The sequence below is a fragment of the Zosterops lateralis genome (assembly GCF_965231275.1).
Source record: "Zosterops lateralis genome assembly, chromosome: 18".
Classification (NCBI taxonomy): domain Eukaryota; kingdom Metazoa; phylum Chordata; class Aves; order Passeriformes; family Zosteropidae; genus Zosterops; species Zosterops lateralis.
In genome coordinates, this window is record NC_139778.1 from 5,602,688 (window position 1) to 5,628,645 (window position 25,958).

General features: G+C 49.1%; 1 protein-coding gene across 1 annotated transcript in view; it reads right to left on the minus strand.

Moving 5' to 3' along the window:
- MYOCD (myocardin) overlaps positions 1-25,958 on the minus strand; it is a 126,228-nt gene that overhangs the window by 20,877 nt on the left and 79,393 nt on the right. Inside the window, exon 3 of the mRNA XM_083874924.1 lies at positions 3,494-3,559. Within this exon, the coding sequence (XP_083731050.1) occupies positions 3,494-3,559 (66 nt within the window). The remainder of the gene's footprint in view (positions 1-3,493; positions 3,560-25,958) is intronic.

A 25,958-nucleotide genomic window follows, 5' to 3' on the forward strand; every position in this document is an offset into this window, starting at 1 on the left:
TCAGCACAGGAGCAGAAGCAAGCAGCTACCAGGATATTCAGCAACAGCAATTTAATGAGCGCTATAAAAATAGCAACACAAACTAGCTGTTCTCTTTATTGTGCTGACTAAAAATAACTCAGGAAAGCTCTGGGAAATCCCATGCTCTCAGCCAGTCCATGGCAAGAGAGCAGGGGGGATGGAGAGCATGGGGAGAGCAGGAGGCACGTGGGCAGGGAAGGATGCAGGCTTGGAGACACAGTGCTCTGTGGGATACGTCAGAGAGAAGATAAATCTTTTCCCTGTCATGTTCCCTGCAGGTCGTGGAAGGCACCACAGCTCCAGAAGAAAGATCTGGGAAGAGCAAATACCTGTGAAGGATCTCACCTGAAAGTAAAACCTGTAGGTGATTAAGGCTTGAGGTTAGCAGGAAAATTAATACCTGCCTCAGCTCTTGGGGTCTGGGGTGCAGCCTGCAGTGAGGGCATTGCCAGGTGGTCCTTTATCACCTTTCTGTCACTGCCAATGACTGGAAATTTTGTCCTGTCCCCTGCTCAGAAGCAGCTGTGTCACATGGGACCTCCCTGGGCAGGCAAGGAGCAGAGCATGTCCCAGGATCTCCTGACTTCAAGGAGGATTAACCTAGTGGCACTCCCAAAAAAAGGCCAATAATCCCTGGCTCTAGGAGCAGTGGACACCAGTCCCATGGAGCAGCCTGTACTGGAGTCAGGGAGAATCTTGCACATTTCCTTGTTCAATCTGGTCTAGTAGAAACCGAGGCAGAATTTGCATGGTGAAGGGGTTAATACTTCTCACATCCTACAAAAATTCCTTTCTGTCTGTGTAAGCAGACAAAACTAACAGTTCCCATTGGGACAAGGAAGGGGAAGGTGTCCTGACCCACAAAAACAGTCTGCTGCAACTCTTTGTCTGGCAACAGAAATTCTCTTTCCATCTTCTGAATGGGATCCAATAAAGACAGAAACTATTTTCATGCAGGCCTTGTTATCCTCCATCAGTCTAGGAGAGGATGAAAAGAAGGCTGGGGAGAAACAGGAAAGGTTTGGGGGCCCTCTGAATTGACTTTTGGTAGTTAACATCCAGGCAACCCCTGGGACATCCAGTGAATCACAGAAAAACACAGAGGGCACATTCCTGCTCCTGCCACTTGGAAAGCAGACAGACAGACAAACTGGTGTTGCTGTGCCATGCTCCAGTGAGCAGCCACCAGCACTGATAACAGCTGGTTTAATCAGAAGCAAAATTAAATGGTGCACATGAGAAAATGAAGTTAGCAAGAGAGATGACTTTCCCAGCCTTGCTGATGTGAAGGACTGATGCTGGCCATGTGCTACAGGCACTGACCAAGTGCTGTGCCATTCAAGAGGAAAGTGCTGCAGAGTTTAGTAATTTACCAAGATTTTGGGAGGAATTCTGTGGGTGCTGCAGCTTGTATCAGTCTGCAGAACAAATAAAGACATTGCTAATTCAGAGAACTTGTCAGGGGATGACATTTCAGTGTGAAATGGGTGGCACCAGGGCATCTGTGCTGTGTGTGGTGTTGATCACCTTGGGACAGTTGTTTTAACGCTTCAGTGAGGATGAGGTGGTGGCTGTGTGTAGCAGGAAGGGCCTTCAAGCACAGGTATTTTTGCAGTCCATCACAGCCAGGGGACTCACCTTCTGGTCCTCAGAACCAACATGGCATGGGAAGATATGGTTAACAAAGCCTTGTTTTTCATAAGGAATGTCTGCACATGCCCAAGCCATGGGGAAGCTGGCTGGGGCTCCTATGTATTAAATGCTAACATCTGACACTTCCTCCTGATGTCAAATTCAGCAGCTAAATTCTGCCTGTTTGTTTTATAAATGGCATAAGTGCCTTTTCTTCTATTACTCTCAGTGAATGAACCGTGCTCAAGTTTCCCAAAATGGTCTTCTTGGACAGAAACCAGACTGCAAAATGTCAGCCTAGAAGTTGGGAGTGCAAAGAAGCTGTAAGTAACAGGAAAATACCCTTCAGTTGCCATCAAATATATTTGGCTGAATACTTTGCAATGTGTAAGGTTTGAGATGTCGGGTGCCATGTGTGACACCGCAGCCTCAGAGCAGCCCCGGGTGTACAAACCTCTCAGGGGGCACTGCTGCCCCATGTTCTTGCATTGCTCTAACAAATATCACAGTATTTTGTCTAAAGCTTCAGCTCCTGGAGTCTTGTGATCAAAGTGCCTGCCCTTTTGTGGCAGGCAGCATCAAATCTGAATGCCTAAAGGAATAAACAGGCAAAAATTGGAAAGAGTAGGCATTTATCAAGTCTTAAAACCATTGATTATTTTAGCAGTCATGATTTTTGTCATCCTGCTCAAGTTTTCCTGATGCTTGGTGCTGACAACAATGTCCTGAGAAGGCCTTTGTTGTTCAGCACAATCCTCCAGGAGGGACAGGGGAGGGACAGGGTGCAGCAAGCAGTGCTAGAGCCATGCTCTTAGAGAAGTGGTGTTCTGCTGCTTAGGCAAGAGCTCCATCACAGTCTTCAAGGGCAACCAAAAGAGACAGAAGTGACACAGCCTCTGGAAAATTGTGATCTTAGCAGTGAAGCCAAGGGGTCCTTGATGAGACAGAAAGGATAATCCTCTACCTGGGTCCCAGGTAACCACAGATTTGCACATGGAGCCTGAGCTAGGTCAGGATGGAGTATTCCACTGAGCAGGGCTGAGCTCCCAACATCCTTTCTCCAGTGGTGCTACAGCTTTCATGATGCACCTGCAGGTGCAGAAGGGGATGGTTTTCATTCACTGACTTTTTGGGCTGTAGTAACTGACTTTCTGGTGCAGAATGGTTTCATGAAAATGCTGTCCTGGAGTTTGTCCTTCAGGCTCCAATGCCAGGTGAGCAGGGGTCGATGGGGTCAGAGGGCGAACACATTTGTCAGTCTGCAGCAAGCAGCCCCTGTGGGGCTTCACTGCCCTCAGGTGTGAGCTGACAGCTCTGTCCTGTGGGGTCCTGCCTGGGCACACATCTGGGTATGTCTCAATCCTCCAGGGATTTCCTGGAGCTCCCTAGAGCTGCTTTCCTCCCCAGCCTCCTGGAATGAGCCCTCTCATCCTCTTTCTTGTCCTGTCACAGAGGCTCCTGGCTTTTACAGGAGGACAGGAGATTCTCTGCCCTTGCCTATGTGAACAGCATTGTGAGTTCTCTGCTTGAGCTGGAAATGCTTGTCCTGCTGCAGTGACCTCTGGAACAGGGAGCTCTGCAGCTGAAATTCTGGATGGTGTAAGGTAAGCACCTCTCCTGCCTTCAGTTTGAGCAGGGGCATTATCTGTGTGATAAATGCACTGTACAGCACCAGGGATCATCATATTTCTGCAGGGCTGGAAGCAAAGCCCCCCGGTAGCACTTTGCTCTGAGCTGTGGGGGGCTGAGCAGGCAGCTGGTGCCACACAGTGCCCCAGCAGCGCCCAGGATGAGCACAGCCCTCTGAGCCAGGATGAGAAAGGCAGAAGAAGATACTCACGTGGCATGATGCCTTGGTCTGCCAGCTGCTCACGGGTCCTTCTCTGCTGGAGCCGTAGCTGTAAAACTGTGACAGAGAGAGAGCGTCAGGGAAAGGGGCAGGATTGTACTGAGGTGTTAATACAGGGACAAAATCTGTAGGGTCTGTGTGTGCCACAGAGGTCTGGCACTGATCCCTGCTGGACCAGCCTTGAGAACAGTTTAGCTCATCCCATCATCCCACTGCCTGTACTTTGAGTTAGTGTCATATTCCACAACTTTGGTTTTGCAAATTTGTCTTCAAGAGGACACCCATATCACAAGGTGTAACACAAAACTCAATTCCATGCTTTCCTGCTGGAAGCTCAGTACAGCTTGCCATGAATACATGAATATTTCAACCCCACCTCAGTCACAACGTAACCACATATGTCCCTACCCACTAGCACAGCCTCAGGCTGCTTCTCCACAGCTGTCCAGAATGAGCTGGGGTTGGAAGGAAAAGAAAGGCAAGAACAGCATTTATGTCCTTGGGAGCAACCTGCTGAGCCCTGCCAACAACACAGCTTTCCTGGGATGTGGGATGGAGCTGAAAAACAATCCCTTCCAGAGCAGTCCCCAAAGCATGGGGCTCCCTGAGATGCCATTGCTTGTGACTTTTCCATGTCCTCTGTACAAACCATGTTTCACATTCAGAGCAAATGTTTAGTGAAGGCTTCATATGGGACAATGATCTCCTGCCAAATTCCAGCACTTCTTTGGACACCAAAGACAGATTCTTGCTGTGAGGGAAAAATGTAGCCTTCAATATGCGGTAAAGTCTGCGTGTGTGCTGTTCTCCTTAACCCAGGGTGAAGCTGATGGCTGAAGTCACTGGCAAACCTTGCTGCCAGGGGAGTTTGTAGCCCTCCTCTGCCTCATGGCACCACCCTCAGTAAGTGCTGTTTCTGCCTGTGGACATGGATTTAGACCCTCACACTCTGGGTACCTACACTGCACCCCCTTTGCAGAAGTCATCCCCCTCAGGGACCCTCCAAATCAAATGAGACAGTGCATGCTCTGGGAATGCCTGTGCTTCCTCCTGGGCTATGCAGGCAGGTAAAAGGTAAGCAGCTCCTGGCTGGGCTCTCACACAGGGGGAGCTGTACCCCAGTTTTTCTGTGTAGAACATTCTTTGTCACTGCTCACAGTACTGAAGAACTGTGCAAAGGTTGGCTCTTTCCCCGAGGAAGAGTTGGATCTTTATGGAATAGGTGAGCAAAGGGAGCTCAGAAACTGCCCAAGAATAAAAACAACCTGTTGCTCACCCAAGAATGGTTCTCTACTCTCCTAGTCCTGGTCCAGTATCCCAGGCATTAGAGCATCCTACCTTCAACTGAGGCAATTTACATACAGCATCACATTATTAACAAGAATCAGAGACAGCAAAACCTTCTCGAGTCACTTACACCACCCTGCCAAGGACACAGCAGTGCCCCATCAGGCTGTAAAATATCCTGAGTAAGGATCCTCCATCACTTCCCTTCACAGCTCCCACGTGTGCCAAATTTATTTGCACCATTTCACTCCAACTTCCGACACAGCCAGACTAAGTGATGTACCACATCCACATGGGCAAGGGGGATTCTAACAGTCTGTGCATTCAGGGCCCACATTCTCTGCTGCTCCTGCTTATTCCATAGTCCTTCCTATCACACAAACAATTCACCAGCCCCCTGGAGCAGCCAGCTGTCAGCCAGGCTGGTGAGGAGAAAAAGGAGAGGATACAAATCCCCTTGGAGCGGAGCTTGGAAGGTAATGATGATTTCCCATGTGGTGGGTGTAAGATTCATCATCTGGGCTGCTGCAAGAAGTGATGAAAATGTGTGGGTTTCACTGCCATAGCTCTCCCACTGCTTGAGAGCCCAGATTCCTCAGATCCCACTTTCTTCCAGTGAGCAGGGCACAGTCTGGGGGATCCCCCCCACTGCAGCTGCTCCATGTTCCACCTCACAACCTCTCCTTTGCCTCCTGCCCCGTGGAAAGACTGTCACAGAGGGGATATGGGACTATGTAATAATTTTGTGCGAGGAGAAAAGGTCTCCCATTTGGATTTCGTGCTAATGAGTAGAAAGGCTGTGACCCAGCAATGTCACTCACTGTTCTTGTGTGAGAGCTGAGCAATTACTTGGGCAGGTCACCTCCCCTAGACAGGGAGTTCATCATGGGCCATGCTGAGCTTACAAATGTCCTTAAATCGGGCCAATCCTTAAGCTACAGGGCAAGGAGGAAAATTTTATCCAGCCTTGTCTGTTCAGGGTGTGCTGTCAAAAAATGTGTGTCAAAAAAGGCCAGTGCAAGTACCAGCCACTTCCAGGAGCAGCACACACTCAACAGTTGAAACAATTATTTCAGCCACCAAACATTCATCTCAATCTGGACCTCCTCATGCAGTAGGATGCATGATTCAAATATTTCTATGGACTTCCAAAACCTGTTGCAAACCATCTGAAGAAATGTAGCGGACAGTGTCAGAAGAAAATGCTGAACATCCCTGCACAAGAGGGAGGCAGCCTCTGAGGCAGGGCTGCAGTTCGCAGCTTGGCAGATGCCAGCTTAGGGCTTGCACCTTTCCCTTACAACCAACAGTGCTTAAAAACAGGGCTGGAGGAGCCCCTGGCAGCATCCAAACCACCATTCAGCTGCTTCTTTCCTTGAAGCCTTGTCTGACCCTAGCTGCATTCCTTTCCTCTTCCTTTGCTGCATGTCTGGAGGCCTGAGCTCTGTATGGGAATTCAATTTTCATGAACATTCTTATTTTTCAAGGGAACTGCTCTGTTAACACTTTGGAGGATCATTTATCATATGAAAAGTGGTGGCTGGAGCCCTGAAGAGACAATCTTAGTCTCACCCACACCCAGCATCCTTGTTGCCTGCCTGCACCAGTTTGGACAGCGAGAAGCACCAGCCAGGGAGCAGCCTTGCACACTGATCATCCTGTGCCACCACCAGCTGAGAGACAGCCTTTCTTTCAGCCTTCCTTTCAGCAATCCTGCTCCCTCCTGGGGTACCCCACGATGAGCAATCCTCCTGGGATGATGAGAGACATGGCAGACCTATCCCAGTGAATTTGCTCATGAATTTTTTCTGTTAGAAGTACTCCTCACTTCTCTGCCAGCACCAAGTCCCTTTCACTGATACTGGGTTCCAGAAATGACCTGTGCAGTAAGGCTGTGTCAGTGGGGCAGACAAGACCTCCTGGCATCAGTCACAGCTGCCTCTGGTGGCCCAAGCTTTGAGCACTGCCTGTGACTTGCAGCCATGAGTCATCCTCCTCTCCAGGATCTGACCTCAGAGATGTAGAAAGCTCAGTGGACAGCTTGGGCCTTGCCTGGCCTGGTGATGCACAGAAAAGACACGTTCAAATCTTCTCTCTAGCCCAGGAACAGGCAGATCCAACCATCTGCTTCAGCCTGTGAGGACACTTTGAGTCTGGCGCTCAGCAGAAAATCAGGATGGGATGGGACTTCTATCACCTACATCAGAGCCTCCCCACACTGGGGTATTGCCAGAGCACTCCCAGCACCATCCTCTCCTTTGGGATTGGCCTGAGCAGCACAGGTGTTCCATGGAGTCAGGGAAGTGCCCTCCTCATGGAGTTCAGCACCAGGGTAGGCAGGCAAAGCCACAGCTGACCTGACCTAGTGTTGAGGCTCGTCTGTCTCCAAGAAGAAGACCACTGAAAAAGCAGCAGCAAGTCATTGTCCCTTCTGCCACCAGCAGCTCATTCCTGCCCTCGTGGCTCAGAGCTGGGGTTTGGGGAGTGTGAGTGCACCTCAGTGGTACACAGGAGGGGGACAGCTCTGCTAAGGTAAAGGGGAGAGTTGGCAACAAATTGGGAGTGGGGACAGTGGACTCCTGTTGGCAATAGCAGCAGTTTTGTTGCCCACCAAACAACAGCTGAGCAAAGGTGAAACACAGGCCTGTCCATGGCCATGTTTTGTCCCAGAAGAAGCTGGTGACCTGCCCCTGTTCACACACTGAACTGGCAGAAAGTGGCCCTGGAATCAGAGAATATCCAGAGTTGGAAAAGATCCACAAGGATCATCAAGTCCAACTCTTGGCCTTGATTTGGACCCAGCTACCTTTGAAAGGCAGGACTGCTGCTGGCTGTGAGGCTGGCTTTCCATTTAATGTCCGATGTATCGTGTGAGCCTGATGGGGAAGAGGAGCTGCCCCAATGACTGTCCCAAGGTCCCAGCAGGGCAGGATCAGGGCTGGCACTCTGGCAGGTTCAATCATGTTGATCACAGCCCTCTCAGGACTGTGTCTTTTCCTTGCAGCTGCTCCAGGAGCAGGAGTCAGTTCTCAAAGCAGAATGTGGGCAGGACCGTGGGGCTCCTTCCCAGCTGAGCAGTAGGCTGGCATCAAACTCCAGCGTGGAGTGATTCTGAGCTGGGTGACAAGCCAGCTTGTCCTTGGTGCTGACACAGAAGAGTCACATAGGACTTTCTGGAGCTGCTGTTTTGCAGAAATACCTTGGCCAAACTTTGTCTTGAGACCCTCCATGGATCTCAGCCCACCTGCTCTGCCCATAGCCTTGAGCCACAAAGTGATTTCTCTGTAATATCATGTCTCCAGGCCCCTCTCTGACAACATGACCTCTGTGGGACCTGTGTGAGCAGAGATGAAACTCAGAGATGAGGCTGGAAATGGCACTGCTCAGCCAGGACAGCCATGGAGAGCCCTGGTCAGTCCTTTCCTGAGTGGGCACTGCTTTATCTCTGCCTGTGATGTCACTTCAGAGCTGGGAGCATTTTATTTCTAACAGACATATGTGCTACAAATCTGTGCGTTACCTGGGAGACTACACTGAAAAATCTCTGCATGGGTGAGAATGACATTTCTAACCCAAATTCCAGGTCTTCAGGTACCTTGGAAGAGACACTAGGCTAGCACAGCTGGCTAGCAAGGAGCCCAGACCACCAAATGGACACAACCAGCTGTGAAATCCCTCTGAATCCATCATAATGTGCAACCCCAACCTCACCATGGTGCTGAGAACAGGCTCTCCCCTTGGAGCCACCCCTTAAGCAGCCCAGACAGATGTCCCCTGAAGCACAGTGATCTGTGATCTGTGCTACAACACATACTCCCCTGACAAAGAAACATCTGACTGCCCATTAAAACACTGAGGGACAAGATGCCCAAAAAACGGAACCAAGCACAAATTGATCTACATCAAGTCAGTGTTTTACAAAAGCTTCACAAAACAGTCTCATCAGTTACAGCAAGGCCATGGTTTGAACACACACACACTGACTGTGACCTGCATGAGTTCACAATCTGAGAGGAAACACAGGCGCATGCTTTATCTTTGGACACCAGGAAAATCAAAATAAAGGTTCTGCCAAAACGCCTGGCCAAACACCCTACCAAGACCTCTTCTCTTCTGCCTTTATTGACCTGCTGATTTTGGTCCAAATCACTCTCGCCACCGAAGGCGGACAGAATAAATTCCTCTCCCATCTCAGTTTCATTCAAGTCCTATGTATAAGCATGAATATTTTCCTCCACAGAGCCAGGCAAGTCTTCCCTGCAAACCCACACCCATGTGTCCACAATTAGGTCTTGGTACCCCATGCCAAGCCATGCAGAGCCTTATTTATAGTGTTAAACTTTCACTTCTCACCAATTATCTGAATTACCACTGAAGTTAGGCAGATGTTGGCTTTCTAAGCTCTTTCCATATAGCTGCAAAAAAACCAGTCAGCCTAAGGTTGGATCTGCATTTGTCAGCTTTGTTTGCTTTCTCTGATACCAACGCTTCTCCACTGCTGGAGAACAATTGGTTTGTACTCAGAGCAAGAGATCACACAAATGATCATCTCTGGGAAGAGTTAAATGAGATTCTGGAACAGCACTTGGATGTCCTGTTGATTTAGTGCAATCCCATTGATAGCTGGATTGTATGGGAGAGCATGGCAGACTTGAAGAATCATCATTCCTGCAAAATTGGTCAGGATGACCTCAGATCAGAATATTTATCTTTGGCCAAACAGACAAAATAAAGAGGCACAGAGATCCTTGAGGAAGGGAAGCAGGACCCTGCAGGATTGCAGCATGGTGGTGTTTTTCTCTCTCTCTAGAGAGGTTCCTGATGCCTGGGACTGGGATAGTCACTGTCCCTCCTCATGGCACAGCTGTGGTGGTCCTTCACTGGGACCACTGGAGAGACAGAACAGGAGAAACTGCTGTGGAACTCAAGGGATGATTGCAGGCCACACTGAGAAGAGCCACTGCCACCAGCACAGCAGCCTTTCCCGGATAAACATACTTTTCCTTGCTGCTGATGCTGTCAGATGGAAGTGAGGGACCAGAGAGCTGGCCTGGAGCCACACCAGTGCCACCATCTTCCAGCTGCCACCTCCTTGCTCCACTTTCTGCCTGGTGCATAGCACAGAGATTAAAAGGATTCTGAGAGGAGGAAACAACAGGTAATGTATCTCCAGCTCCCCTTAACACACTCACACAGCTCCTTCAGCTGCTCGGCGCGCGCATGCCAGGGAGAGACAGCGAAAGTTTAGTTACTAAGATTTACTTCAACCCTCTTTAATATTGGCCTGGAATCCTTCAAAAGGGATTCAGACTCATCATGAGTCATGGAGCACAGCTAATCCTTCCCAAACCTGGGGAGCAAACAGAGCCTCACACCTGCTGGCTTGAGAGCGTTCCCAAAGCGATGGCACAGGGGTCAGTGCGGCTCCTTGGGGGTTTGGGATTTTGGGGGCTGATCCCTCCTGCCTCTCTGCAAGCTGCACAGCTCTGGAGCTGCTGCTGTCTCATGTCACAGCCCCTGAGCCATGCAGGATGGTGTGGGGCACAGCCATGGGCTGTTTGAGACTTTCAATCCTCTTCCAAGTGAACGGAGGATGGAAAATGAGAGCTCTGCACCTCCTGCCATCCTTGTGGGGCTCTACAGCTGTGACAAAGCCTGCACACAGTGCAGGGATTCCACAGGAAACTGTGCCATGGAGGCTTCACAAATAAAAGAGATTCCATTAAATGTCAGCTTTTTCTTCTCTATTTCCCATTTTATTAAAAAAATCCAGCACAAAGAAAAGCTGAAAGCAGCTTTATTGACTTATTTGGGTTTCTCAGCATCCTGGTCTCCTCCTGCCTTACACACTGTGACAACCAGGGTTGTGCTGTGGCCCTGTCCCACGTTAGCAGCAGTCACAGCCATGGGGACAGCAAGGTGCAGACATGCATTTGGGATGTTATTGAGCCCAGCTCCAACAAAGTCAACAGGCAGAGAAATTTTGTCAAATGGGAAGCCTGCCTTTCACCAGGCCATTGCAAGGGATAGCAGTTGTGGGAATAAATCATGAACCAAAGAATGCCCTACAAATTGACTGTCCTAGAAATGCTGAAAGGCACAAGAATTTATGGACGCAAAGATCCACAAAGTTTACTTTTCTTGGAGAATCATTTGAAAAATAAGTTTAGAGAGCTCACTGTTAGTTCCATAATAAAGCCAGCTTACAAATAAACCAGAAATGAGCCTTAAAAACAATCCTGGTTCATTTGAAAAGAATGCAGGGACAATGCACAGGCCGTCCTCCACTCCTCAGGGAGGTGGCAGTGTTGCTTTGTACATGCTGGAAGAATTGTTACAGACTAAGATTTTTTTCAAATGAACAGCAGTGTACCAATATACCAACAAAATTTAAAGAATGACTTAATCTAATGAAATGTAAGATCTGAGCGATATGGAAACCACACCAAAGACCTGGACCCAGGCTTTGTATAATTCAGCCAGACTAGGACACTTGTGTTTGCACACACACTCTGGGGTTTTCAACCAATTGCCAACTTTGTATTTGCTGAGAAAACAAAGTTTAAATTGACCACCCAGCTATCTAAGACATCCTGATAACACCACTCATGTCTCCCATCAGTACCATAAATCTCCCATTTCATTATCTACAATGAGTAAGGAGGCAAAAACACACACGGCGTGGGTGACATGCCAGACCGGGTGCATGTTCCAACGTGACTGCCCCGTCTGGATTTAAAGCATCCCGTACAGCACATGCAGCTGATTTATCTGCACATCCTCACAGATAATATTCCCAGGGAGAGCTTCACCTCTGGGAACGTCAGAAGAAAGCAGCTTGAGAACTTTATTTCTGGCATTACTGTTAAAATTTGCAGTATGTTTAAAAAAAAAAAACCAAAACCCTACAAGTCACCCAACTCCCAAAGAGAGAATACTTACTATAGACGCAGCCAGTGACTAAAGGCATGAACATCCAGCAGAGGGGCTGATCTAGAAGCGACCGTCCCATAGTTCACCTTCACTCACCTTCACTCAGAGAAGGTCCTCGGAGAAGCCCCTGCCTGGTGCTTCCCCTGACTTACGAGCTGGAGGCATGTTTGACTCGCAAACCCTCCGTGAGCGGCAATCAATTGTGCGCCTCCCGTTTTATTTTCCTGATGATGTCACTTTAAATACTTTTCGTGTTCCATTTGTTATTTTTACTTCTAAAAATGACGCATTTCTTCAAATTCATTTTTCTCCAATTAGTCACGACTCTAATGGAACAAGCTCGGCTGCCTGCCTGTCACAGAGAGAGAGCGTCGGGCCCGTCCTCTCTCCGTGGTTATCCCACACGGACCCGCAAGAGCACCTGGAATACACGGGCGGCATTAGGCACCTTGTTTATCCCAGATGCCCTTCTGGCTCCCTGCCCAAATCCTTCTCAGCAGAGGGCCAGAGCAGGAGAACCGGGAACTGCAGTTTTACCGAAATAAACCACAGGCATAAATCAAAGACAGTGAAAAACTAGGAGGTTAAAAAAAAAAAAAAAAAAAAAAAAAAAAAAAAGCAAGAGAGAGGAAGGAAGATGCGTCTCTCCACTTACGGAACAGCCTGTGTAAGAGCAAAGCCGTGATAGCTCTACAACCCCTCGGGTCTTTTGCTCACACGCTGCTTCTGAAAATTTAATGCAAAACAGTCTGTGGCTGCGGCTTGACAGAGAGAGAAGTTTTAAGAGAAATCTCAAGGTTTTCCCTACCTGATCTGAACTTGCTCCGAATCAGCAAGGAGTGCTCAGACCCCAGGAGTGTCATGGTGACTCAGGGACCAGATCCAGACGCCCCTCACTTAAACCATTAACTTCCTCCACAGGGAAAAGCGACCAAACCGTGCCTGGTGCTCAGGATTCATCCAGCTCTCCTGGACTCTCTGGGCGCTTTTACAGCCGGCTGGCAAGGAGCAGCAAGTGGCTTTATAAGATTTGGTCCCATCCAGCACTGACCCTGCACAGACACCAACTGCTCCCCCTGTGCTGTGTTGAACTAATTAACGTGGAGCCAGCGGGAGCCTCCTCCCGCCCGGAGTTTACTACCAGCAGCTGGGTGTCCTGGCTGATGTCATCGTCTAGCGGGGAGCAGCGACTATCGGAAAGGGTCTTAGCAAAGACAGAAGTTTGATATCTGATCCTAATTACTACCGGCCGTACGCAGCCAATCCGGGCGCTCCCCGTCTCAGCCGACTTTGGGAGCCGCTGGAAATATCAACAGAGCCGGGGCTTAACTCTTTGCAGCGTGGTGGGACACGGGTCCCGCACGTCGGCGGGGCTGGGGGCTTCAGCTCCCAAAGATGAGGGAAGGGCTGACGCGTGGATTTGGCCCAGGGGGATTTGTACTCTAACATAAGAAATGTGAGGATTGGATTAGAACCTTCAGAAAAAGTAAAATATATAAATGCACACAGGCTAGGGTGGGGACAAGTGTCTTTGGATGGCTTTGGGAAAGTCGTTCCAGCTGAGCACTGCCTTGGATGCCATCCCTGTCAGGGGGGCACAGGAGGTGGCTGCTGCTGCTGCCCTGTGAGCAGGGGATGCTCAGGTGTGTCACCTGGGTGTGCCCAGAGCTTTTCCCTAATCTTCTCCAGTGTGTGGCTGTATCCAGGGGGTTTCCACCTGAGATGCTCTCATGTGCTGCAGGCACCCAGAACGTGTCCCATCACGGGGTGTGTGAGGCTGGGTTAAAGCCTGGCTCAAAGTTTCCCGTGCCACAGCCATCCCAAGGAGGCCCAGGACACATGGATCCCTCCCCACCTACCAAACACACTTCAGAGAAGAGAAGCTGATTGCAGACACACAAAATAAAGAGAAACAGACCCTTTGAGGCTCCCCTTCCCTGAGCTCACATCTGGTTCACTTGAGTGGATGATCTGCTGGCACCTTTTACTGTGTAATGTAAGTAAGACAAGCCAAGCTAAGTCAAGGACAGATCTCAGCTTCCCTGGCATGTGGGTCTCACCTAGAGAGCTGTCTAAATTCCCTCTAGGTCATAAAAATACTTTGAAGTTTTGTTGGGATTTTTTTGTTTTGTTTTGTTTTGTTTTGTTTTTTTACACTTTATTTTAATCTCGTGGTTTCTGGGAAATACTCCTAAGCAGTTTGGGTTGGATGTAGGAATTTCAAGGCTTCTACAGTCATGGCCCCAGAGGCTTTGATTCATCAGTGGCCCAATACAGCAGAGAACTCCTGGGGTCTCTCATCCTCATGTAGCCCATGTGATAGAACCATGGAAGCACAGAATCATTTAGGTTGGAAAAGCCCTCTAAGATCATCCAGTCCAACTGCCAAGCCCACCACTGCCCATGGCTCTAAGCAGATAATCTACACATTTATTGAGCATTTCCAGGGATGGCCATTCCACCACTCTCCTGGGCAGCCTGTTGCAATGCCTGAACACTCCTTCAGTGAAGAAATTTCTCCTAAATCCTGGCACCACTTCAGACCATTTCCTCTCGGCCTATTGCTTATTACCTGACAGCTGAGGTTAATGGGGCTGTCCTGAGCTGAGCTCCCTGCTTACCATGGGCTGGATGTGATTTCCTGCTCATGCTACATCTGATAAAGTGGATTAACTTAATGACTGGTAAGGGAGAGATGATTTAAATAAATTAATCTCCAAGCATTGAGCTGAGCTGGTAAACAGAGTTCTACTGTATTGTCTAGCAAAGTGGCCAGAGTCTTGTTTCTTACTAATTTTTCCTAATGTTTAGACCACTGTACTTGAAATGTCTTCTCTAATGGAGTTAACATCACAATCACAGCAACAAACAAACTCCACCGCTCAGCAGAACCATGCCATGAACAGGACAAGGCAGGACTCACTGACACCCAGTGACTCAAACTGCAGGGTTTTGTACTTTTTTTGCTTTGCAAACTCCTGTTTGATTTATTGCTCCTGCTGGCCAAAGCTCCACTCAGGTATCCCTGCTCCCTTTGGAGTTTCCAATGCCCCTTCCTTCCTTCCTTCCTTCCTTCCTTCCTTCCTTCCTTCCTTCCTTCCTTCCTTCCTTCCTTCCTTCCTTCCTTCCTTCCTTCCTTCCTTCCTTCCTTCCTTCCTTCCTTCCTTCCTTCCTTCCTTCCTTCCTTCCTTCCTTCCTTCCTTCCTTCCTTCCTTCCTTCCTTCCTTCCTTCCTTCCTTCCTTCCTTCCTTCCTTCCTTCCTTCCTTCCTTCCTTCCTTCCTTCCTTCCTTCCTTCCTTCCTTCCTTCCTTCCTTCCTTCCTTCCTTCCTTCCTCCCTCCCTCCCTCCCTCCCTCCCTCCCTCCCTTCCCTCCCTTCCCTCCCTCCCTTCCCTCCCTTCCCTCTCTTTCCTCCGATACCAATGGGGGATGGAGATACATCTTTTGTAATTCGTTGACTCATCTCAGCAAATTGCTCAACTGCTAAACTCACAGTTCCAGAGCTGATGTTTCCCTGTGATGGTCATTACGTGAGAGTCAGCACTGACTACCTGTACTCTTGATGTCCTCAGGAAACAGAGGAAATTTGTCTCTCAGAGGCACGGCCAGGACTGAGATCCCACCACAAATACTGAGCCATTTGCCTGGCTGCTGCCTGCTTTCGGTAGCCCAGAAATATTTATCGCCCCACAAGGTCCTCAGGAGTTTCCAGAGTTGTCATAGCCCAGCCCTCGTGTCTTGGCTGTTTCTGCACTACAGTCACTGTTCAGCTCTGGAAAGGGCCTCACCACCAGCTGCATCACCACCTTTCTCTGGGAGGTGACACAGGCACACAGGTCCCTGCAGAGACCACAATTGCTTCCCATTCCCCTGTTCCCAGCTCTGCTATAGCTATAAGCACCTCTGTTGTAAACTGGGTGAAATTGATTGCAGTGAGTGAAAGAGTGAGCCTTAAATGCCAGAATAAATTAGTCATGGCAAGGAATTCCTTTGAATTGAGAAGTCACACCCCAGAGCCATAAGGATATCAGCTCTGTGCTGCTCACCAGATCCCAGGAAGCCATCCCTTCTAATCTTCCAACACACCCTATTGTTTATGGGACCGATTTATTTTAAAGCAGATTGTTTGTTTGTATGTAGATTTGCAACTATGGGAAAAAGAGCCAAACTGAGCTGAAGTTCCAGTGAAACCCTCCAGGGACTTGGAGGGGTCAGTGTGTGACAGTGTCTGTACCAAAGAAGGGGGGTTTCCCCAAACCTGGTGTTCTGCCAGTCATGTCTGCTCAGATTGTCCTCTCCTGTGGGAATGAGACTGGTTTGTCTTTGGCTTCTTTTCTCTAGCACCTGGCAGCTCCATTTGCAAAAGACCGCTCCTGCCATGGCTTTATTTCTTGAATCTTCACAGCATGCTCTGGAAAGAGAGATCTAATGGTAGGAACTCCCAGCCCTGACTCCCCCATCCTGTGTGTAGAGTAGTGATAATTTGCTACAGCTGTGGTGTCCAAGCTCCCATGGGGAGGGACAGCTGAACTGGCACAGAGCTCTGTGCTGAATGTCCCCAGGCTGGCATAACTCTGAATCCTGAAGGAGTGGGAAGGCTGGAAAAAGAGTTGCTTTTACAAATATGTTGCTCAGGAGGAGTGCATTCTTCCATCCACACCAATGCAGAGTGTAGAGCAGTGGCCAAGGGCAGGTATGACAGTGAAACCAGTAGCCAAGGCTCAGAAGGAACTCTGGACATCCAGATGCCTGCTGTCAGGATGTCATCACTGTGATAGGGAATGGAAGAAGAAATCTTCCCCTGAGAAAGAATTTTCTCTGAACTGCCCATTAGTGGATCTGAATTCAGGGCAGATATGAACCTCCTGCTCTGACACTGCACCAGCAAAGCTCCAGCCATGCTGCTCATCATGGCCTTTAGGAACCTGAAGAGAAATTATCTCCTCTTTGCATGCCTGAGACATACCTGAGGGTGAATTTCACAGAAAAGAACTCCCGTGGCTCTCACATGGCAAACAGTCAGGACATTCCTCTCCACGACCTGGGACAAACAGAGGCTTTCTGAGCTGGAGCTGGTGAGGCAGGCAGTGTCCCTGCCACTGTGAAGCAGAGGTGGTCTCTATGGACTAGCTCAGAAAGATCCTGGCTGTGTCCTAGCTAAGGACACACCCAGACATTGGATTTTCTTTGGTCAGGGAGCTGGGAGCAGGGATGGTCCAATCCTTCACTTCTGATAGCACCTGGTGAGCACCACCATAGCAGCATTCCACTATCCTGAATTCACCACTGTCTGCCACACTTTTAAGTGGTCTGTCCCCTCCCTATCTCCTCACAGGGCTTGAGGGCTGGAATTTATGGCAGAGATGTCATGAGCTCTTCCCATTCCGACAGCAGACAGCCTTGCTTGAATTGGAGCTGTGAACTATTTATCACAATCCTCCAAGCATCCAAGCAAGGTTCCTCAATTTATGAAGGTCCAGAAAATATTATGCAATTGACAACATGGACACAAAAATACTTCTTCACTTTGCTAAAGCTACTATTAAGCTGCCCAATGTTTTCATCATAATATTTATTTCTTTGTAAATACTCGAAATTCTCCAATCCCGACTCAAAACAGAAAGATCAGAGAATGAAAATAGGGAGATGACATAGCTGTTTAAAGATTATGTAAAATGTTTTTTACTAGCATAAATATTTGATTGTAAAACTCTGGCTGTTGTGTTTACTGAACAGGGATGTGCAGTGAGTGCAGAGAGCTGCCAGAGCTGGGCACTGTGCTGGAGGCTGTCCCATGTCCCATGTCCCTGCCTGTTCCTCCCTATGTGCTCCAGGATGCAGGGACCCTGGATGCACTGGCACTCATCCCTGACTGCCTGGCTCTGGGCAGATTGTCAGTCCTGACACTTTTTTTGCTTTGCAAACTCCTGTTTGATTTACTGCTCCTGCTGGCCAAAGCTCCACTCAGGTATCCCTGCTCCCTTTGGAGTTTCCAATGCCTGTCCCTTCCTTCCTTCCTTCCTTCCTTCCTTCCTTCCTTCCTTCCTTCCTTCCTTCCTTCCTTCCTTCCTTCCTTCCTTCCTTCCTTCCTTCCTTCCTTCCTTCCTTCCTTCCTTCCTTCCTTCCTTCCTTCCTTCCTTCCTTCCCTCCTTCCCTCCTTCCCTCCTTCCCTCCTTCCCTCCTTCCCTCCTTCCCTCCTTCCCTCCTTCCTTCCCTCTCTCTCTTCCCTCCTCCAGGGGATACCAGTGGGGGATGCAGATACATCTTTCTTAGGGGGTGATACAACCTGTAACAAGCTCTAATCTGTTGAAGGACAAACAGATCATTCAGCAGCAGTGGCTGCAGCCACTTCATCAGCTCCAGGAGCCTCAGGATGGAGGGCAGAAGGGATCAGAGCAGGTGAAGGAAGAGTTAAAGGCTCGAGGTCTGAGGCTGGTTTGAGGGAGGTCGGCGGGAGGGATGATGCTCTCCATGGGGTCGCTGGCTGGAGCACAGTGCTCAGGTCAAGTGGGCTGTGCTGGCAGGAGCTCAAGGCACTCAGGGACCTCCTCTGTCCCATGCAGAGCAGGGGGAAGGGCCAGGCCAGACACAGCCCATGCTGTCCAGAGGCTTGGGATGTGGGATGGGATATACCAGTAGCTGCCTCTTGACTCATGACTGTGGTGGGACACCAAGGTCAGGGCTCTGGCCTCGGTGGGAGGTCCAGCACAGCAGCAACACATGCCCTGAGCATGGCCCTGGTGTGGACTCACAGGCAGTGGAGAATCTGGTTCCCCTGTCCCTGTGGGGAGGAGAACTGGAGAAAGGCTCTGTGAATTCCCTGCAGGCACAGTTGAGGGGGCTGTACAGTGAGTGGGATTGTGAATTTCTGTGTTTCACAGCTGGGGCAGGCAACTTTCTGTTTTAATCCACTGGAGATGACATTCTGGGGATGGTTTCCCAATGGAGATGGTGACTTGCTCCCTTCAAGAGACTTCTCTCACACCCATGCCTATTCTGATGCCTCGGGCCACAAGCAGGATGCTCCCAGGTGCTGAGCTCCCCTTGAAGTAGTGCCTGAGGTAAGCCCCAAATGCTGCAGCCCAGCAGAGCAGGAACTTACTCCCTCCACCTCACCAGTGCCTCGTGCATGGTGCAAACCAAGCCTAGAGCTGGCTCCCTGTGTCCTTTCTCTTGTAGCCAGCACCACTGCTCACCCCAACAAAGGTCCAAGCACGCCTTCCTGCCCCCAGACTGTGCTGCTGGATTCCAGTGAGGGCTGTCCAGTGGCTCTCCTGCCTTTACTGCCAGCCAAATGTGCATCTCCTCCAGGCAGTCCTCACTCCCCAGCTCAGGAGCCCCTGCCAGAGCATGAGGAAGATGAGGCTGGGGCCAGGGTGATGTCTCTACAAACAGGACTTCCCAGCCAGCTGGACTGGTGAGAGGAGCTGCATGACCACTGCTGAGGGCAAGAAGAAACATGTGAGGCCAAGATGGTGTGTTTTGTAGCAGTAATGAACCCTTGGCTGCTTTCTGGGTGGCCAGTTCAGGCAGAGGAAGGATTTTGTACCTGGTCTGGCTGCTCCAAGCACCAGTGACTCGGTGGCTGGCTGGAAATGAGTGAGAGAAGCAATGGCAGTGCCAGTATCACCCCCAGGCCCCCAGATAACCCATTTTTCTGACCTGTGTCCCCCCTCACCCTTCAACCTGTGGGTGTTTTCAGAGCTCCTTGGCAGTGCAGGTGCCAGACAGGCTGCACAAGTCCCTTTGGTCCATGGAGCAGCTGGATGCCCAGGCAGGGCAGACACTGCCAGGCTGTGGAGCAGAGGGGGATGACTATGCAGCACCCCAAGAGCTGAGGAGGCTCCACAGGGCCTGGCCAGGGGTGACCTGGCTTCTGTTCCCTCCTCAGTGGGACTTTGGGCAAGTCACGTCTCCATTGGGTTTCCTTATCTCTAACTGGCTGTAATGAGGCTAACCCCTCTGTAAAGCTCTTGGAAATCTCCCACCGAGCGGGGCCAGATAAGAGCTGTGTTGCTCTAAGCCCTGCAGCAGCTCCAGAGCTCGAGGCTTCCCCACAGAGCAGCCTTCACTGCCCCATCTCTGCTCCCATCACACCAATGGTCCCATCTGCATCCCTCCCTCCTGCCCACGGAGCCATCTGGGCACCACCACTTGTGTGACGGCTCAGCCCTAAACAAGGAGAGTGTTTTGGGGAGGGGTGTGACAAGCACCAGCGAGGGATCCAAAGCAAAGCTGGGCCTGGGTTAGTGGTGAGCAGAGCTAAAGCCCCAGATATACATCGGATGGGCTGGGAGCATTATGTATTCCTGGAATGCCTTCTGGTCTTTATTAAAAAGAAACCACAGCCAGCCCAAGAGAGCTCATCGCCCAGGCACTGGGCCAAGTATAAGTTACTTCTACAAATATTTATTTAACCATATCAATGACAAACTCTTTTGTATAAATGTTTTTATTTAATCATAATTTACCAATTATTTTAAATCAATTGTTTGCCTGGTTTCTAAACACTAATCAAGAGGCTTGCATTAGCATTACTCAGGCGGATTAGATGCATTATTTTGCTGAATCTTAGGCCATTGCTTGCCTGCCTTGGCCATGGAAGAGGGTGCAGATGGATCCCAAATTTCACTCAAACTGTCAGATTCCTGGAGGACTGCGCATGCAGCATTGCCAGCCCTCCCCACCCAGGTGACCTCTGGACTCAGCTGAGCACCTCAGGCACAGGGATGCACAGACATTGATCTCACCTGGTGCTCTCAGGACAAGGCTTTCTCTGGTCTCCCTGGGCCCTGTTCTGATGGAGATGTTGGCCCCATCACTGATGCTTGAGTGCCCTGCCCTTGCCCTGTTTAACCATTATACCTGAGCTCAGAACTTTCACTACTGTTCCTCAGTGTCCCCTCAGTCCAGCTCTGGCAGGAATACATGAGTATGGCCACGGTGCTGTGGGGCAGAACAGGGGCACCTCCCTCTCACACATGAACCTGCTCCAGCCCAATTCTCTTCCCTCCATTCCTAATTTTAGACAATGCTGAAAAAAAGAGAATCTGAACTTCTGCAAGGTTCTGCCTGCTCAGGAGGACAATGAGCTGTGCTGAGGGCACCCAGCAGAGCTTCCAGCACACAGCAGCCTTGGGGAGCAGCATCTCATCCTGTACAGCCACACAGACCTGGGGCAGGAACAGGAATCTGCTTGTTGCCATCTGCAAGCGCTGTTTATTTATAAAATTTCAGGCTGCTACTGTCCTGCACCTTGGCTCGCTGCTAGGCAGCGCCTGCTGCAAGCCCCGCTCACGCACGGGTCTGTTCAGCATCTGCCTTTCCAGCCCGGGAGCTGCCAGCTTCCCCAGGACCCAATTCCCCCCACAGTTCTCCACAGGGCACTGGCCTTTTGCTGCCAAAACCCTCCTTACAAGCTTTTTTTTTTTTTTTTTTTTTTTTTTTTTTTTTTTTTTTTTTTTTTTTCCTGTCTTCTTCCACCAGTCAGTGCCTGCTTGGAAATGGAAGTGGTGAGAGAGAGCTGGTGCTTTATCCCAGTGCCAGCAGCCTCCCCAAGCCTCCCCTCGGTCTGTGCTGCTCAAGGAGGAGAGAAAGCAGAGACTTTGAAATTCTCCCTGATGGGGAGGGGCATGGAGGTGCCAAGCTTTGCAAAAACACAGACTTAGAAGTGAATAACCCGAGCACAGACTTGGTTGCGGCACTGCAGCAGAGACCCGAAATCACCAGCAAATTTCTTCCAAGATAATTAAACCCCAAACAAGCAAAAAGAGGAATTGGGCCAACTTGGATAGAAATACAGGACTTACCTACTATTTTAAAGATGACAAAAATAGAAATCAGTGCTGTATATAACCTTGTAATGTTTATGTTTGGTTTTTTTTTTTTCCTGACTGATGAGAAATAGAGGTGCTGCTAAAGCCTGAGCAGTGCAAAACACAGGCTGTGTGTGCCTGCGGCCAGAGCTCTGCAACCAGAAAATACCACAGCACTGGGGACAGCAGCTGCCTGCTGCTGGCTTGGGAACACACAGGGAAGTTCTTTGGACAGGTCTCTGTAAACTCAGACCTGCCACTCTAATGCAGATGAAGGGGAAAATCCTGGAAATAAAATCATTCTGCACATAGCTCTAAAAAAACTTTCAGTTCTGAAGGAAAAGGAGCCTAATGCACCTGTTTTATGATCTCTTATTTATTACAAACTTCTTTTTAGAAATTAACTGATTTTTTCCCCCCTTTTTCTTTTCTTTGAAAGTACTAAGGGATTTTTCAGAGCCTCACATCTTTGGTTGAGAAGGAAGAGACACCCTGAGAAGTCCACACCTGAGCCACGCTGGCTGTGGGATGCAGTTCCTCCCTGTGCAGGCGGGAGTGACAGTGGTGGAGCAAGCAGGGAATACCTTTAGCCCCTACTCTGCTGTGAGCTCTCTGAGACCTGCATTCATCCTTCCTGACTGGACTGCTTAAAAATTAGGTGTGGAGTTCAGCTGTCATCTCATGTCACAGGCTGCAAGGTGGGACATTTTTTTCTGGCCAAAATCACAGACAAGATAATGTGAAGATCACGAAGGCCCTTGGTCCACTGCAACATCTGAGCCTGTTTGGTGTGAAGACCACAGAACCAGGTGGTCCAAAGGGATAAACAAGTTTGAAGCCACAGCAAGAAAAAGAAACTGCCTGGCGATGATCTACAGGACAGGCAAAATCCAGTGAAAACCATCTCTGTTATGAAATAGCAAATACTTGTTCAGGACAAGGACAACTGTAGGAAAGTAGATGTGCTGTAGGACCTTTATTCCAATTTATTGTCCGTGAGGAGTGGGCTCCATGCTATGCAGCTTCAGACCCCTAATCCCAAGCTGGTCATCCAGACACATCTGGAAATGTTAAATATAGTGGGGAGCAAGGAAGGATTCCTGGATTCATTTTAGGCTGAGTATTTACGTAAGATACTTTTCTTATCTTCCCGAACTATTTATAGTTTTGTTTGTATGTTTGGGACACAGACTATCCTACTATGTTTCAATAAATCTGAAATATCTTTGCTGACAAAAAGAAATGTTGTCTGCTGTTCATGGAAAGAGGGAAATCTTTGTATTGAGCTACTTGTACAGTTGATATTTTAGCAAATGCTCTCTGGGCAGATGTTGAGTCGTACAAATTCTTAAAATTTATTTCTTTTATGAAAATTAAAAAGCTAAAAATTAAATGTTTGAGTCAAAGGGCATCCATACTATGAAAACTAGGAATAAACTAGAAAAAAAATCTTCCTTCACAAAGATATAACATTGTCACTATCACAGATTAAGACAAGGGAAAATGACTTTCAAAGGGCTGCCATTGCCAGAAGGGTGTGCTGATGTTAGGCAAAAATGAGGCTCATTTCCACATGGAATTTCAGGTGTTAGCCCCCAAACTATCCACCTGCCACCAAGCTGGGGACCAACCCTGATACTGGGGAACCTGGGCAAAGAGGTGAGAAAGGGGCAATAGTGACTGAGGGGAGCACTAATAAAGAAACACATTTTTTTGGTCAAGTGAGGAAAGTTTTTTTATTTTTATTTTTATATAAGGCATGGGATTCTGCAAGTGACAGGGTGCTTTTATTTTGGGCTCAGCACAGGTAATTTTGTCAGTTTGCCAAGCAGGGTGATTTAAATAACTCCTTCCAAGCCTCTTTTAATAAAACCATCTCTAAACACATCCAGTTTCTCCAGACAAAAGGTACAGAGGGAGCTTCACAGAGTCCTTGGATTAATGTAAAATGGGATTTATGGATTCCCTGCGAGTGGCAGCTGGGCTGCCTCCATATCACAGTGAGGGTGGCAGAATTTCTCTCCTGGAGTGTTTTCAGGGCTGTTGGTGCAGAGCATGAGGGTATGGGATGAGGGAAAGCAAAGGTGTGCTCAGCCCTGACCCCATCCCACAGGCTCAGAGGGGCAGCTCCTGAGCTACCTGACCCCCCAGGCAATGCAAATAGACAGGCTCTGCTCCTTTAATATGCCTTAAATATTCTGGAAATGAAAGGAGGCAGGTTAGCTTGATTTCATTTACTCTGAGATTTTATTTTAATGTAGGTTTGATAACTAAATGGAAAACAAATGTGGGATATTAAAGGAAGGCGGCCCAGCCCAGCGGCGGGAACAGGACCGGTGCAGGAACATTTTTCTAAAGATCCCTTCTGGAATGTTATTTTGAACTCCTTGAAACGCCAAAGGTTTTTAGACATTGTGTGTTTTGTTAAGTGTCCCTCGGGAACACTGGGTTTAAAATTAGTCAAACTCTTTCACTTTTTTAAACTCTACCCTAAAATAGTCGATATAAAATTTGGTGGGAATTCTGCTGAGAGCTTAAATTGGCTGAAGCAGACGACCTAATGGAAATGACATTTGGGGAAAAAATGTGAAAAACCTGGTTTTCTTTCTGGCTTCCAATGACATAATCAGGACATGGCAGGACTGCCTACTCCTCTGAGTATGGCCCTGACCCTGGGGCTCTGGTCACCAGTTTCCCTCGTACCAGAGAACGAGGGAAGCAGCTGGGAGAGAGCTAAAAGAGGGAGATGACTGCTCTGGTACGGTACTGCCCGTCCTCTGTGGTTGGATTCCTCTGTGGGCTGTTCATCACCCTCAGAGTGCAGGGCCTGGTGAGCAGGTCAGCAACACCCACATCTTTGTCCAGAGGTGTGTGGTGGAGCCATTCCCTCTGGCAGGACACCTGGGTGGTTCTCATGTTCAGGACAGGAGAAGCAAACAGGATTTAACCCAAAAGGAAACATATGAGAGTTCTCTGGGTGACACCTCCAGGCTCATCTTCCTGACAAACATCTTTGTGACAGCTTCTGGATGAGTCTGTCCTCCAATGGGTTGGTTTGGGTTTGCCAATGGGTTGTCACCTTGCCCTCCAATGCGTTTCTTTGGGGTTGCCAATGGGTTGTCACCTTGCCCTCCAGTGGGTTGGTTTGGGGTTGCCAATGGGTTGTCACCTTGCCCTCCAAAGGGTTCCTTTGGCTCAATGCCCTGGTCCTGTTGTGCTCTGTGGGGTGTGAGGAAGGATTGCACTGGCAGCCACAGCAAGAAAAAGAAACTGCCTGGCAGTGATCTACAGGACAGGCGAAATCCAGTGAAAACCATCTCTGTTATGAAATGGCAAATAGTTTTTCAGGACAGGGAAAACTGTAGAAAAGTAGATGTGCTGTAGGACATTTATTCCAATTTTTTATCTCTGAGGGTGGGGCCAACTTGGCAACTTGGTCCCTGCTTGGCAACAGGGACAAAATTACCTGTGCTGAGCCCAAAATAAAAGCACCCTGCCACTTGCAGAATCCCATACTTTATATAAAAACCAAAAAAACTTCCCTCTCTTAACAACAACAATAAAAGTTTCTTTATTAGTGGTCCCCTCAGTCACTATTGCCCCTTTCTCACCCCTTTGCCCAGATTACCCAGTGTCAGCTTCTCTATCAGCTCCTCCCAGCTGAGTTGTAGTGGTTCAAAACATGTCCCAGAAACACGTCTGGGACCTTCCCCAGCCCAGTAGCTTATTTATTGGAGTCATTTTGTCACTTTGGGAGATAAAGCTGCCTTCACACACCTCAGGTACCTCTCAGCAGAGCTGGGAGATAAGGGCTAAGGGGTGCTGGCTCCTACTTGCCGTGAGCCTCGGAGGATTTGGAGGACAGGCCTCTTTGGGAAGCCACCTCTGCTATCACTTTGACAGGTGTCAGCTGTGCTCTGAGCAGCCAGCCACAGCCAGAGATTAGCCAAATGTGTCTCCAGCCCAGAGTGCTCAGACTCTCCTGACGTGGCTTCACAACCCAGAATGGGAAAGGATTTTGAGTTGAGATAGGGGGCTTTACTCAGAAATGACCTGACCTGAGGACTTCACTATCAGCAGCTACCACAGAGGGGGTCCTTCCCAAGAGGTGATAAGAGGGAGGAGGGGCTGTTCTGCTACCACAGACCCCAGTTTAGCGTCTGGAGTGCAGGGGATGAGAGAGTCCTTTGCATTCTGCTTTCTGCCCCCTGAGTTGTGCTGGAGACACGCCGGCATCGGGGCAGCCAGCTGGGGAAGGGGTGAATCCTGGGGAGAAGTAAAGCTGGGTGAACTCTTGCTGTGTTGCTGAGAACACACTTGATTTGGGGGGTACCCAGATGCCTGTGGAAGTTATATCAGCCAGTCAGACAGGCACTGGCACTCCACAAACACAGCCAGACCAGCCAGCCGTGCCCTGGGGTCT